The following is a 16,611-nucleotide window of genomic DNA, read 5'->3' on the forward strand; positions in this document are numbered from 1 at the left end:
ACACAAAGGTAAGAACCTTCACCAATAAACCTACACATTTTACAAGCCCCACATTTACTCATACGTGATTTATTGTGAGGCTTAACTTCTTTTTCCAAAATACAAGATGCATACAGGGGCGGTATGTGACACATGTGGGGGGGTAAACACCTTGATGGGGAGGGGTGTTGGGAAATATGAAGCCCATGAGCCCTCTAGTGGACACAGTGTGACTGAGGTCCCCACCCATGAGCAATCACCATTGCACCTTCACAGCCCTGAAGGTGGCTGTGCTGGGGGCCTGAGTTGCAGAGCCAGGATGACCCTCTAATTGCGACACACGGCCCTCAAGCTGGCGTAGCAGATCATCAAATTGCTGTTTGAGGTCGCTACGCACCATGACCTGGACCTGGCGACAGGTTCCTGTCCGCGCCCACTCTCGGGGGGGGTGAGCCCCATCCCCTGAGGCAGTTCCACCCAAAGGTAGTACAGGACCAATGGACAGGGAGGTCCCAGGTTGGGCCCCAGACATGCTGGTGCCCAATGCCATGGCAAGCTGAGGTGGGACAGGTGGGTCCACTGGGACCGCCCTTCCCAAACGTGCTATAGTGTTTAGATTTTATCATCATACATGGGTTAGTAATAGTAAACACATTCCAGGGTTAGGTATAACAGCATGCATAGATTTTCCCATTAACCCAGACACCAGATGCGGAAAAGTTGCATAGCAAACAGAACACATGCATATATGGAACCAGAGTGATAATAAGAACAGCATGCAGGTACATTGATGGCACCATGCCACCAATGTTGGAATAATTCAATATAGCACATACATGGGAACAATTAAAGTATTTATCAAACAATAGGAAATTATCAGAACCTTGGAGTCAGTACATACCAGTTGGGGTGGGTATGTTGTTTATTGTTGGAGATACGGTGGGGGGAGAAAAAGATGTCAATTAACAACTAGTATATTCCTGTAGTCCACATTACTTTCCTAGTTAGTGCTGTTATCTGTACCTTACAAGTCTTACTACACTACCCTATAGTCTTAGTTTGGATAGTGATATGGCTGTTGTCATTGTTATACCTGAACTGATTTTACCTGCAGTATACACCTCCTACCTGGTATACCTGTGGAGGAAATGTTTGTTAACACTAACTGTTTCTACACATACACCCAGATTCCAGGTTGATGTGCACATAGCTATCCAACTCTTTCTGCACAGACTCTGGCCATGTGTTGACCACATGCAGGTGTACTGGGACATATCTAGACTATTGCCCTCTTCAACCCTTTGTGACTTGACAAACACATATACATGCTTTCCTACACAGTTATATTATGTAGCACAGTGTAGGTGACAGTGATCAATGACACTTTATTATTCAGAGAAACTGCAACACTCACAATTCCCTACAATACCAGAGTAAACAGTACTAGTACAGGGTATAATGTTTTTTATTTCTCAGCACAGTGTTTGTATCTGACGTACCTGTGGGAGCAATGTTTGTTAGCACTACCTGAATGTTGCCACACAAAGCTCCAGACTGCACATTAGTATTATGCACATACATCTCACTCTGTTACTGTACACACTCTGGTCACAGCTTGACAACATGGGGGTATAGATAGGACATACTTGGCTTATTACTCTCCTAACAGTTTTAGGAGTTGCTACAGTGACCGGTTTGCTCTCATAGATGTTTATCAATCACTTGTATTCCCTGTTTGCTGGCTAAACATATGGGATCATCCCACAGACCTACCAAGGGGCAGGGAGACAGGCAGCAGATATGGGCCCATATACTGGACATTCTGGTCTTATCTGTACAGTTGTGGGGTATGATTCTGTATGCAGCCTACTTCCACTCCTAGGATTCAGACCATGGCTGTGTCTGCTACAACTTAAACACTGTCCATCAGAGTTGTGTGTGCTATATAGATATTGTTGTATATCTCCTACCTGCTTTCTGTGTTATAATTCTCCTGTGCTTTTGCATTCTGACCTTGTATTACAACACTCTTATACAGATTTCCGAGACACTTATATTTTGTAGGACAGTATCGACAGTGATGAGTAATACCTCATTATTCAGAGCAACTGCATCACTCACAATGCCATACAATACCAATGTAAACAGTACCAGTACAGGGTATCATTCTTGTATTTCTGGACATAGTGTTGGTATCTGACAGACCTGTATGAGAAATGTTTGTTAGCACTACCTGAATGTTGCCACACACAGTACCAGATTCCACATTACTATTATGCACATACATCTCACTCTGTTACTGTACACACTCTGGCCACAGCTTGACAAGATGGGGGTATAAATGGGACATGCGTGGCTTCTTAGTCTCATAAGGTTTTGGGGAGTTGCTAGTGTGCCAGCTTTGTTCTCATATATATGTGTCAATCAGTTGTATTTCCTGTTTGCTGCCTATACATCTGGGATCATCCCACTGATTTCCCAGGGGGACAGGTTGACAGGCAACAGATATGGGCCACTTTACTGGATATTCTGGATATATCTGTACAGTTTTGGGGTATGATTCTGTATGCAGACTACTACCACTGGCAGGATTCAAACCATGGCTGTGTGTGCTAAAAAAACAACAGTTCACATCTCAGTTGCATGTGCTATTCAGGTTTTGCTGTCTGCCTTTTCCCTGTTTTCTGTGTGTCTCTCAGTTGTACTAAATGGCCTCTGGGGATTACACCAGTCATATACAGGCATTCCTATACATTCTATTTATGGTGCACGGTGTGGGTAACAGTGCTTATTACAAAAGTACTATTACGTGAATGTAAATCTACATTACCATATGATACCAGAGTATATACATGCAGTCCAGCAGTTAGACCTTTATTGTCAGGCTATTACACTTTTATTTACATACATACTATATGAGTCCTTTCTTGTCATATTCTCTGGTGTATGCAGTACTTGCCTTAAACAATACAGGTTTTCTACAGGCAATTAATTTACTAATACTTTTAGATTTATTTCCTATGACAGGATATGCAAGAGTATTACTGTCGTGCCTCGTGTCACAACCTCTCCAGGAGACTGCCATGGGCCTCCTGTTTCATGGCCTGCTCGACTGCAGCTGTGGAGGACATAAGAGAAATATTTAGCCATACCTATCCATGATATACATGAGCTGGCAATTATTACACACATAGTGGGGTGATACACACAGCTGAGACATCCCCTGCCATTCTAGCCTCTTGGATCCACTGCTTCAAGAGATCCCCCTTATGCCAATTCAGGTCGGCATAGTGATGCCGAACCTGCTCACCAGTTCGGGGTATGCCAGTGGCACTGGTGAGGTCACGGGTGAGATGGTCCCAGGCATCCGCCTTATATTGGGAGCCCTGGAACTGGCCCTGCAGCAGTATCTATTCATGGTCTTTGACAAGGAGTCCTGCCATGACTCTGGACTCCTGCATGCACCAGTGCTGCACCCGAAAGTGCACACCCTCTCCCCTTCCTGACATAGTGCCTGCAAGGGATGCTACAAGCAGTTATGAGATGTATTCTCATCTCTTGGGTTTAAGTAGGGCCGATTTCCTGCACTTTTTCATGATTGGCCGGTTTTGAAAAGGCTAAGCTTTGGGCAAACCTGTTTACCTAAGGTTGGCATTGTTTAAAGGGATATAACACTGGGCACATTGAGTTAGCTGGCCTACACATTGCTTACACCTCCTAAGCTGGCCTGTGCACTGCTTAGCATTGCTTACATTTGACTTTGCATTATATTTCCTTTTTGGCATTGATTTATTATTCATTACATCTTATATTTATGCCTGGTATCCATGATTCATGTGTACATACACTGTATGGGGTCCTTGTGTTTTACTGGGGGCTTCAATACTCTATTACAATTACACCTGATGTCTGAGTTTACTGCTGTACTCCATTTCACATATTTATGTTATGTAGGGGGTTCATAGGTTCATACTAGGCTATCTGCCCTGGGGCAATTATAAGCCTAGCCCGATTCTGAATAGCTTACGCCACCCCCTGATTTGAGTATACTGTGCCCTTTTTAAGGTTTAGTTTACTGTGCCTCTGTCTAATAGTGACACGGGAGTAATCCCTGGGAGAAACCTACGATCCCCCAGCCACCTATCGAGATTCTTCTTGAAGAGATTCAGTGAGGTGCTCTGCCTCACATGAACTGGAATTCTATTCCAGAGCAAAGGGAGCCTCTGGGTTATGAACCTGTCCCTCCAGCAAGTTATATTTATTTCTGTGCTGAGGTTCAAGTCCCTCGAGCATGTGGCTCTAAGGGATTTAGATTTACTAAGGTGGAGCATGTCCATTAATTCTGGATTTGACATAGATTTGTATGTCAGACATAGATCGCCTCGAAGTAGGCGGTATGCAACTGAGTAGAGCTGGAGTTTTTTTAACCGAGCAGCATATGGCATCTGTTTGAGACCCTTGATCCTCTTGGTGAGATACTTTTGGGGTCTTTCTAATTGCTGCAGGTGTCGGGTAAGGTACATCCCAAAAGGGGCATTGTATTCTATGACGGGCCTGATGAGGGATGAATAAAGGGGCATGATTACCTCTCTTGATCTGGATGTGAAACCCTTCGTGATGAAGTGGGCTATGTAGAAGGTCTTTCTAACCACTTTGGCAATGTGGTTTTCAAAGGAGAGATTGCTATCAACTTGGGTCCCCAGGTCCCTAATAACTTTCTCTGTACTTAATGGGTTTCCGCCTATGTGGTAATTTGTGGGCATATTGTTTTTGCCAAAGGGTATGACTATACATTTTTTGGCATTTAGCTTTAAACCATTGCACTGGCACCAGTTATCTGTCTCTGTGAGACCTTTTTGAAGGATGTTTGTGTCAGCTGGAGAGTTGATTATGGCGCCCAGTTTGCCTTATGGAATATATGTCTGTATACTGATTCCTTTCACAGGTTCAGATTAATTTTACTATAGTGAAGACTTGTTTGCTGATACCTCATTCTTCTGTACTGCTATGATGGCTTGGTGGTTAACTACTGTAGCTATAATTTATAGGGTCCTGGGTTCAAGTCCTGTAGGCTGTTTATTTTGTTGATGGGCAGAACATGAGCCATTGGATACAGAGTGATTAAGGCACTTTTGAGCATTTGTAAGCAGGTTTGCATGGGTTTGCGTGAGGGTAAGCAATGCTAACCTCCAGTTACATATGCTTACAGAGAGTTAGCTTTAAAATTGCTTAACCTGTGTGCGCATTGCTTACCCCCACACAAACGAGCTTAAACTCACTTACTAGTGTTTAAAAGTTATGACACTGACACCTTACATGTGCATTTACTGCAGTACTCCAGTTCATAAATATATGTTATTTAGTGGGTTATGCAACAAAAATATTGATCATAACATGCTTTGCCATGGAAAGTGCTGCAGTGGGACTCGAACGGGGAATGCCAGCTCGTAAGGCGAATGCTCTGCCCACTACACTATTGCTATGCTGCTTCACTTGCATATGTCTTCCTTGTTATCCTCTTCAGCCATTTAAGCTGCCTTAACTGTAGCTAAGCGATGGGCACACCCGTGCACCTATGGTTAGCTTTAATCAGATTTAAAAAAAAAAGGTTTGTTCATTTTACTTCTATTTTCTTGCTGTTGTACAATAGAGGGACTGTTGGTAGGGATATGCGGACACCTATGAGCAGTCTCACTCATTTCTTAGCCCTTTCTGCTGTTCTTCATTGTGAGGGCGTGTATATTCTGAGAGCTCTGCTCTCAGACATGCCCCCTGCACTCTTACATGCCTTGTGTAAGATTAGGAGCTCAGGTAGTGCGCCTCATTAATATGCATGGTGCGCTGCCATCCTGCTCCTAAATGGATGCTTCCATGCAGGACTAAGCTAGTCCTGCACAGAAGATTAGTAAATCTGGGGGCATGTTTATGCTATCAGAGTTCATGATGAAAATAATGCCTTGTTTAAGCATTCTGTGAAATGTGTAAATTTTAAGAAATTTATTTTTGCTATTTTAGATGTAGTGTGTGAAGATTTAAGAGGGGGTAACTTCAAAACCAGGTGGAAATGAGAGAAGATGAATGGCAAGTACATTTAGCTACACATATTCTACCTGGTTTAAATGAAAATGTTAATATAAAATGTTTTTGCTTAACAGGAAGTCAGCTATATAGTGTGTGGGGGTGTTTAAAGGGTTAATTGTATTAGATTTTGATTAGTTATTTATGTGATTTATTTTTCCATTGGTTGAATTTGTACTAGTTAACATATAAAATGTGTGTATTGTAATTGTTTTTTAGTTTCTGATGAAGTCTTCAGATGAATAGAGGTGATTAAAGTGTTTTAACACAAAAAACAGCTGTGTTTTTGTTTTGGTTTTTCCTTTTGTAGTTTTTTCCAGTGTTTTATGAGTTTTAGTTTTTATTTACACTGGTGGTGATTTTACTCAGCTTTTTGATATGTGTATGGTAGACCTATCTGGATCGAAACAGACCACCAACTTTTAGTCACTATTTTAAGAAAACCTATGCAGACAGCTTCAGCTGGATTGCAACGCATGATGCTGGAATTGCAAAAGTATAATTTCAATCTTGTCTACAATAAAGGCATACTTCTTTATCTTGCTGAAACATTATCTAGACCACCCAGGACAACCACTGAACAGCACGAAAATGAGCGTCATGATTATGAAGTCATGAAAGTGCGTAATTTTCGGTTTACTATTGAAAATGCAAACGGCACTTGGGCGACAGTCGGATAGTCGAACGTATAAGGTTGACATGGGTCGAGGTAGGGAAGATGTTTGTAGTAGGGAATAATACTGAACACCTACCTCGACCCATGTTAAAACCGTTCCTAGATTGATTATTTTGTCTTCGACATCCTTGTTTACGACCTTATATGTTCGACTATCTGACTGTCGCCCAAGTGCCATTCGCATTTTCAATAGTAAACCGTAATTTTCATTCCACTCATCGTGGTGAGCTTAGAGATCACACAGCCGAAGATCCAGTTTTACAGAAGCTTAGCTCCATTATCAAACATGGATGGACATCAAAGCAATCTAGTTTACCTCAAGAAGTGCAACCTTATTTTCCATTTAGAGATGAGATTTTGTTTGACAATGGTATTGTCATGAAAGGTCCTAAAGTTACTGTTCCAAAGTCCTTGCAACATGAGTACATCACTATCTTACATCAAGGTCACCCAGGAGCAGACTCTACAAAAAGAAGGGTGAGAGGACTAGTATTTTGGCCTTCTATGTCACAAGATATTGACAGAGTGATATCATCTTGTTCTGTGTGTAACAGTACTAAGTCACATAAATGGAAAGAACTGTTTCAGCTAACCCAAATTCCAGAACTACCTTGGTCGACAGTAGCCGCAGACATTTTTGAGTGGCATGGTCAACATTATTTGGTGTTAGCAGACTCTTAATCAAACTGGTTCAAGATTGACCTACTTCCCAATCTAACATCCAATATTGTCATCACCAAGATTAAATGTCATTTCCCAGTTCATGGATCTCCGCAAAGTTATTTCTGACAATGGCACACAGTTTGCAAGCCAACAGTTCAAATTTGCCAAAGAGTGGGATTTTACTCATGTCATGAGTAGCCCTGAGTATCCTCAGTCCAATGGTCTGGCAGAACGTGCAGTTCAGAGTGAAAAACAGTTACTAGAGAAGTCAAAATTAGATAACAATGATGTTTTCCTAAATCTTTTGAATCTCAGAAATATTCCACATGATATAGATCTTGGTTCACCTGCCCAGAGACTTCTGTCGATACAAACCAGAACCACATTAGTAGTCAATCGTTGGTTCCATGTGTCAAGAACAACAGGTCAGTGATAGCCAATCTGTTGAAGAAGCATTTAATCCAGAAATCCTATTACGATAAGACCAGCAAACCACTCAATCCATTGCAACAGAGAGACGTGGTAAGGATGCAAACGTCCAGAGGTTATGATCAGTTTGAAGTCATGAAAAGTATTTGCCCACAGCCCAGATCATACATTGTGGAATCACAAGGAGCAGAATTTAGGCAGAATTGGAAACATTTGCTACCAGTATCTGAGCCTATACTGCAGCATATAGCCTGTGAGAAAGACTCTTTTATCTCAGAGTGAGTTGTCCAGTGTTCCAGTACCAGAGAAGTTCCAGAGAGCATTCCCATTCCTGTGATGAATCCCAAAGTTCTTGATAGGAGTTGTTCATAGAAGACTGTCCCTGTTGCTGAATCCAGTCCTGATTATGTAACTAAATCTGGGAGTATTTCCAGACTTTGTTACAGATGCATGGCTACTTGGACATAATTGTTATGTTTATTTTCTAATGTCTATATTAATGCATGTATAACTGCAATGTCTTTTATTGAGGGCTATCTTTTTAAGAAGAAGGATGTAGATCAGTGTGTGTGTATGTACCTTTAAGAAGCTATTCAAGGGCTTGCACAGGTGTATAAATACTGAGCATGTGTGAGCCTAACTGCCATGTTGTAGTAAGCTGTTGATATGTGAACATGTATGTACATAAGGTCTGTCTATTAATGTTTGTTTATATTTTATGATGCTGCTATCCATCCTGATGTGTTTCTGTGTAATAAAGCACCTAAAAGAACTACACCGCCTGCTTCATCTTCAATGCATAGAGGGATGAGTGACAGTAACTAATAAGGTGTTGAGCCTACCAAAGGCAGATATAAATGGGCTGTTGTTTTATACCCTTTTTGATGGGATGGTAAAATTACTGAGTTTGTTGTATAATAATTTAGGGACAACTTGGAAAACATAATATCGCATTTTGTGTTGGGAGCTATGAAGAAGACTCTGGGATAGAGCAGAATGATATCCTTCATCATACACAGGCTATCCATTCCTTGACAGTAAAAGTGAAAAAGAAAGGGCATCTGAACACCCTTCTGGACTTCTTTGGTGCATTTATATTGTTACTGAAGATAATGATATAGAATGCTATAAATATATCTCTAAAATATAAAATGTATGGGAGGGCAGGGGTATTTCATGGGGTAGTGTTCTCTGAAATATCAACCATTAGGATCCAGGAAGGAACCACACTCAACGGGGGCAGTGATGAATTTCAAGTTCCTTTTTTTTTATTTGTATCCCCTAAGTGGGTAATATTTAAAAAGATGATCTCTCATCCCTGAGAAATTGACTAAAATGTTTTCACTGGAATCATGTAGTAAGTGGAGGCCTCACATATTCTGGGGATTTTCCATCCATAATATGTTTTAAATGCAGTGAAAGAGGAATGCTAGTTTCCTCTGCTTAAACTTACAACAGAAGGGACAAATTACTAAATTAAATATTAGACCTTTACCAGTGATGAGTATGGCAGCAAAGAAACAGATCATGTGGCCTCCCCAAGACTGAAATTATTGTTGGGTTATAGATGGCCAGATCTATCACTGTGAAATGAATGTGGCACTCAGGAATGACCTTAGTATGCAAACAATTCCTCAGGACTTTATGCATTAATGTCAGAGACCAGCTGACTCACTTGTATTCCCATTTCCAGAACTTAATCCACAACTCCATAGTTAGTCTTACCACATGAGTTATGGTAGTTAAAGCCCCTGCACCCCTCCCTTCCCTCCTCACACACCTCTGTGGATATTTGGCCCATCACACCACATTCTTAAGAGGAAATATATCTCAGTTCTGAGTTTAACATGCTAATATGTTACCTCTTGGGTGTTTCAGGTTTATTAGTAATAGTACTATTGTTTCAACATTTTGATGTAAGAGTAGTGATGTTGTTAAAAAGTCTATGACATGCACAATTTGTATTAATTTTACTGAAATAACTACGTTTATTTTATATCACTTAAAAGAAAAAACTCACTGGGCATGTTAAAGCTTTGATGTTTAAGAAGTAATTTAGAGAATACTACAAGAAATCTCTGAGCTTCTGATTCTCATAAATCTGACTTAAATGATTATTACACATTGTCTGTGGTTTTCTGTATGTTCAAGTCTTCACAAAAAGCTTGTGTTTGAATCTAAAATTTCTCAACCAGTGAACAGAAATGAGATCCCCTGGACTACTGATTAAGTATAAATGATATTAGGTCCTCTTTTTATATATATCATGTTAGCCTATCAATGGATAAATATGCAATATATCTTTTCAGTTTACTATCACATTTTGAAAATGTATTAATTGATTAATATTATTACCAAGAGGCATATGCAGTGCATAATAATATTGCCTCAATGTAAACTATAAACATTATATAAATGCATAAAAAATAAAATAAATAAAATAAGTGTACACTTTTTATTTATTTATATTTTAAGACTTAAAGACTGGGATGTGAAGATAGACATCTTGCATGTCCATTGTGTTTAGAAAGCCATCTTATTACAGGCATGTCTGTAGGTCTGTAGAGTCTGCATCTTGACATTTTAGTTTACAGACTTGTTCAGGATTGACAGTTATAAAATTGAGCTCCACAATTTTTATTTCCTTTGAGTTGTGATTAACCTTGTATAAAGCCCTATTACTTGTTTTACTTCTGAAAGTGGCTCTGTTGCTTTCATCACCAGAAGGTTTTGAGGCACCAGAATGGGCAAGAGAATTTGATACTTTGGAGTAAAGGACAGACCAGGAACTGTTACCTTCCTGACCCAGAGACTGGACATTATTAGATGCGACTGGTTTGTGGGAAAGAAAAATTGCATTTCATTTGCAGTGCTTAAGCCAGCAAAAGAATAAAATGACAATGACCTCTGATGTTATAAATGTGATGGAAAAGATCTTTAGAGGCTTTGGTTTGCTGCTTTCGCTTCTGTTAAAACAGAACTGAAGGTTTGCAACTAGCTGTCTTTTACATCCATGCTTTACTCTTAGGAAGGATTCTATGCTATTAGCCTGAAGGACTAAGCAGTCACTCATAGCGCCAAAAGTACAGTAAAGAGCAGTGATTGTGTTTATTGAAATGTTGTACACAGGCACATACCTCTCAACCTTATACCTCCAAAATGTGGGGTACAGCATCACAGAAACTGCAAGGAAAATGGTAAATAGGAAACACGGTTTACTAACAAACTGAAGCAGGAAGCTCACAAGGTTGTTAAAATGTGTTGATTTATATTTATAAAAACTTATTTTGATGAATTAATATGATTCAATACTATTTAGCATTGATATCAGTTTAAAAAATATTAACACTGAATATGTGACTTACCCTTTCAGTGCGGAACAGTGAGAAACACAAGAGTTTTTAACAACGAAAATGGGGAACATTGCCCGTAATAAGGTACAGCTTCAAAATTATGTACAGAGGTCTGCGGTCGTGGGGAATGTATGCAATATTAATTCAGTACCATTTTCCTCTTCTTTGCATTTTAATAGCATTGCAATTTAAAAGTTGGGCGCCAGATGGCGACAAGCACTGCGGAATGGACCATGCTGAGTTTACTTACGACTGCGAAGAATGCAAGGATTTCACATAAGAAGGTTTTCACAAGCTACAGGATATCATCTGTGAAGCTGGACACAATTTTTCGAGATCATTGTCGTTCCCCTCCCTGCCCCATACAGACTACCAGGCTGCTACCGTCTACGAAAACTGAACTGTTTCTATGCTGGCGCTACATATCTCAAACATTAATATCAAACAGGCACTAAAGTCATTCAAATCGATTCGTGACCTTTAATCGTTGTTAGAGGCTAGCATACGAGAAGCTTACATCTTTGGGTGTGATACACTTTAATTTGTGTTATTTGTTTAGAATCGGAATATCTGGCACACTTGAACTGGGAAACGTTGTGTACTAAGTCGTACTGGGTGTATCTTTGAGTAAGCTCTCATGATTACCCCCCCCCCCCTTGTGTAGGAGGTTATTGTACGGGTCCCTCACTGGTTTCAGTCACTGTGTCTGTAGCGCAGTAATAGGTGCCGGTGTCTTCGGGTTTCAGGTTCGTCATGTCCAGATACAGGAGGCTCTGGGAATTGTCCCTGGAGATGGTGGTCCGGTCCTTCAGTGAGGGGGAGTAATACTTGCTACTAGAGTCATAGCTGATTCTGGCTACCCATTCGAGCCCTTTCCCGGGCTGCTGTCGGACCCAGTGCATGTAGTAGCTACTGAAGGTGAACCCCGAACCTTTACAGCTGAGCCGCAGGGACTCCCCGGGTTTCTTCACCCCTCCGCCGGTCTCCGTCAAGGACACCTGGGACTGGACATCTAAAAGGAGAAAAGATAAAATCATGAAGCTCAGTTTATAAATCAATATGATGACAATTATTACAAAAATGACAGGAAAACAACTCACTTTGTAAGCACAGTGCGGATAATACACTGAACACCAGAATACGCATTGTCGGAACGAGTGCAGAACCACAACCAGATGAAACTCCTGCTTCTTACAAACACGGCAGTTTATTTAAATAGATTTGTGACCCTTTATTTGCATCGCAGGTTCTAACCCGGGATAAATCGGAAGGCTGTGGGGTGGGAACGCAGCCCAAATATAAAGCAGCGCTTACGTGTGAACTCATTATATAACTGGCACTGTTTAGTTGTGTGTGTTTGAAGGCAACATCCCCTGTTTTGTGTTTGTTTTTTTTATGCAGTGCTTTTTAAATTTCCGGCCAGTAAGGATGAAGGCGATTTTATTGGCCTCTTTCACAGCAAACAAGCTGCTCCTCGCAGCTGTCCCCGATATCCCCAAATACCCCCCTGATTTGCCTGGTATTTTGGTGTCTTGCCGTAAAAGTGGTGTTTTTCTGACAAATGTCACTAAATCATGATTAACGTTTAGCTTTTGGACTTGATATCTCTCTGAAAATGCGTATATTAATGCAAAACTTGTAATTCACTCAACTTACTAAGCACAGTGACTCAGTGTCAGGATGTTTTATTAATGATATCAGGGGTTGTAATTCATGCTTTAGCTTCTGGCCTTTATCTGCGTGCAGTTTAGCATGTTCTCTACTCTTCTTGTGTTTTTAAGCAGTCCAGCCCCTTACTCAGTTAACAGATGATAAAACTTAAATTCCACATCATAAAATAATGCAAAAATGCCCAGATGAGTTTCACTCATCATCCAAGTGTCCACTCATGACAACTGAATGATTCCCTGCGAAGACACAATAACACTGCCTAAAAATATATTAATTTATTAATTAATAAATTAAAAAAATACAGTGCCCATATTAACTTGAGGTTTAAAAAAAAGTTCATTTATGCTTAAAACCTACAAAATTTCTATATATTTCTGACAGTAATTGTGCTCGGAATGGTCTACGTTTTCATAAGTTCAAATCCTCAGAGCAGATCTTATGCTGCTTATGCATATATGCTTAACAGCAATTTTTGTATGGTATAATAGTCTTATTTCCAGAATGAGAATGCCAGTGTACAACACAAATAGAATATATATATATATATATATATATATATATATATATATATATATATATATATATATAAAATACACACACACACACTGGGAGGTACTGCTTCTGATTGGATAGGACCCTTTTTTATTTTAATTTTGTTTTGTAAGTCATTAATTTCTTTGTTTGTGTTAGGTTATTTATTTTATTTTTACCAAGATCCCTCTGGGTATTGGCCCATTTTCATTTGGAAAAGCTCTGTTTGCAATAACATTTCAAATAACTAATCACAATTACAAAATGCTTACAAAAATAGAAAATACAAATCACCCTGGAAGGTAGCAGCTGTGGTGTTAAACAGCATATGTAACATACTAAAGTACATAAAATGCATAAAATACATAAATAACTGAAATATTTTGGACTACAAACTAATACTAAACTATAATTACTTAGGTTAAGTTATTTACATGGAACAGCATACATGGAATATATATAGGGTTGCCACCTTTTCAAATGCCAAAGTTGGACATTTTTTGTAGAAACTTCAGATTCTGCAGGGCAAAACATACCCACGGCGAGTACAAAAGACAGAACTTCAAGTTTTTTTCCAAAATAAAAGCTTATTCTTGTAGTATTTGAGTTGCTTATTCTGTTTCGTATAACATTTATGTGTTTCAGATAGAAAGTAACTGTTTTATGCAGCTATCAGAGAAAATATAGGAGACATTTTTGTTCTAAAATCTCAAGACATTTGCCATTTTTTCAAATTTTTTGCAGGACACAACTGCCCAAAGAGGGACTGTCCCTCGCAAAGTGGGACAGGTAGTAACCCTAAATATATAGACAGTAAAACTGCACTATTTTTTTTTTATTTACTGTCATTTGTTGACTGGGAAAGTCCACTGAGTCAGAAGATCCATTTTCAGTGGATGCCTAGGGGAAAAAGCCCCACATACAAGTACAAAAAACTTTACATGTAAATTTTAAATAAAGAGACAATTTGTGTATATAAAGAAGTTAAAACTACAAACAATGGCAAAAATAATGCCTAGCAGACTGATAAAGATTAATTCTACAAAGGAAAAAATATATGGTGTACAATCAAATCCATTGTCAGGATTATCAGTCTGATTCACATTTGGTTACAAAGAGGTAGAAAATGAGCGGTAGAGTCAGACAAGCATATGTATTGACACAAAGCCAGAGGGTGTGTATTGAAACTGACTTTGCTGTATAGGCTACAAATGTATACGCTAAAGGAACACAAAGACCTAGTAATATTGTGATAGAGAGAGCAGTATAGAGTGGAGATATATACTGTAAGTTTGCATTTGCAACAAAATGGGAGTAGTGGTGGGGTTTGGGATAGCAGACTTACATGAAGTTATGGTGGTTTTGGATTGTTTAGGTTTAGATACAATTTTTAAGGTAGTGAGATTTTACTTTAGCTTTGAAGGTTTTATGGAGTCCAGTTGAGTGATGAAGGAAGGTCGATTATTCCAGTGCTTTGTGATTTTGTAGGAATATAGGTTCTGACCGGCTCTCTTGTTGGGTTTAGACATACTTAAAAGCTGCTTGTTTGTGGAACATAGATTGCAGGTTGGTATATAAGTTTGTAGGATAGGATGGAGTGCTGGGCAGTTATTAGGTTTGCAAATGAGATTACGGGCAAGCGTAAGTTGTGTGTTGTATAGGTAGTGAGGGAATTCAAGTCTAATTGCACAGTCATGAAGCATAATAATAAAGGTTAAGCTATTAACATAGACTGTGAACATTTTCAGATAGAATGATGGGAGGATGAAAGAGAGAGAGAGAGTAACTGATATTCAGCTCTTCCCTTAAAACAAAGACATTTATTTATAAAGGCATGGTGTGACAACAGTTTCTTCTTAAATTCATGCAGGTGTTTGCTGGTTCTTACTTCCGATGGAAGTTTATTCTTGATGCTGTCACATTTGGCAAAGAAAGCATCACCCTAGTGATTGTTACTTCTAAATTGTTTAATATGTTGAACATTTGAAGAATATCTCGCTGGTGAGTAAATAATCAAGAATGGCTAAAAAGTGGAGTTGTGAGGATGGAAACATTAGAATGCAAAATGTAACAAGACTTTGTAATTTATCATTAAAAGATTTTAGCTCCATATGAAGGTGAAAGTGATGTCATCAAGGGGAACAAAGTTGAATACAATTTGCACTTTTGTTATACACTTGTTCTAGCTTACCTGAGTTGGAGGAGGGAAGGTTTTGGAGATGAAATTTCTGCACAAAAGCTTGAAGAACAGCAAGGTAGCAAGTTTTGTTCTATTCCTGATACTATAAATTTGACAAAGTCTAGCAAAAGGTTACACTTCTTGACATTGCAGTCAATGTGTAAAATACCTTAATAGTTGTTGATGTTGACATCTCATTAAATCTTGCACTGTTCCTATAAATAGCAAGGTTCTTGAGCTTGTTTTTTTATTGTTATTATTTATGATTATATAGTATTTTAGTAAGCCCTGTGGCTTAGCAACATATTATATTCCTTACTGGACTTAAAACAGAGATCTCTAGGTTTATAGAGCAGTGTTATGTCACCAGCACTTTGCACAGCAGTTTGCTCTGGGTGCTGGGCTAGAATGAGGCTGATGTAGAAGAATAAAGGGAGCAGTGCTGATCCATGGGGGTACCTATGCCCCCTGTTTATTGACACTGACAGACAGAGTTCAACTTTAATTTGCAGTTTCAGCCTAGGGTTTTTGTGCTACACCTGAGTATGCTCAAATTGGTGAGAAAGCAGTTGCGATGCTGGGTATTAAATGCTTCAGAGATGCTGAGGACTAGGGCTAGCACAACCCCCCTGTTGTTAAGTCACAACTGACAGACCCTGTACTCAGATGCAGGGCAGTGGTAACAGTAAGGTTTGCAAAAGTCATGTTTAGAATTGCCAGGAGTGTTGCTGGTTTAAAAGTATTGATTAAGTTTAGATGTACCGCGTCATAGAATCTTTGCAGGATACCTGAACATAGCAACTGATCTGTAGTTACTATCAGTTTGTATTTCTCCTTTGTGCAGTGAGATACAATATACTACCTTCCATAGCTGAGTGACACAGACATCTGCAATGCTTCTGATAAGAAACCATTGTGGAACAGGACTAAGTTTAGTATCACTGAAATACAATAAGAATTGCCTTGTAAATTCTGTCCTGAGCATCCTCAGCTGCCTAGTCCTACTAAAATCTTACCCAGTTAAACAGTTTTTTTTTACCTTGAATGAAAGA

The 16,611-nt window shown here is 39.3% G+C and overlaps 1 gene segment (V, D, J or C); it reads right to left on the bottom strand.

Moving 5' to 3' along the window:
• Window positions 1-11,246: 11,246 nt before the first annotated feature.
• LOC122814865 lies at window positions 11,247-12,511 on the bottom strand. The segment is given in 2 exon segments: window positions 11,247-12,190; window positions 12,279-12,511. Coding segments are annotated over 2 exon segments (390 nt in total).
• Window positions 12,512-16,611: the final 4,100 nt, after the last annotated feature.

Source organism: Protopterus annectens, chromosome 11.part0, assembly GCF_019279795.1.
Source record: "Protopterus annectens isolate FY-2018-M chromosome 11.part0, PAN1.0, whole genome shotgun sequence".
NCBI classification, from domain to species: Eukaryota; Metazoa; Chordata; order Ceratodontiformes; family Protopteridae; genus Protopterus; species Protopterus annectens.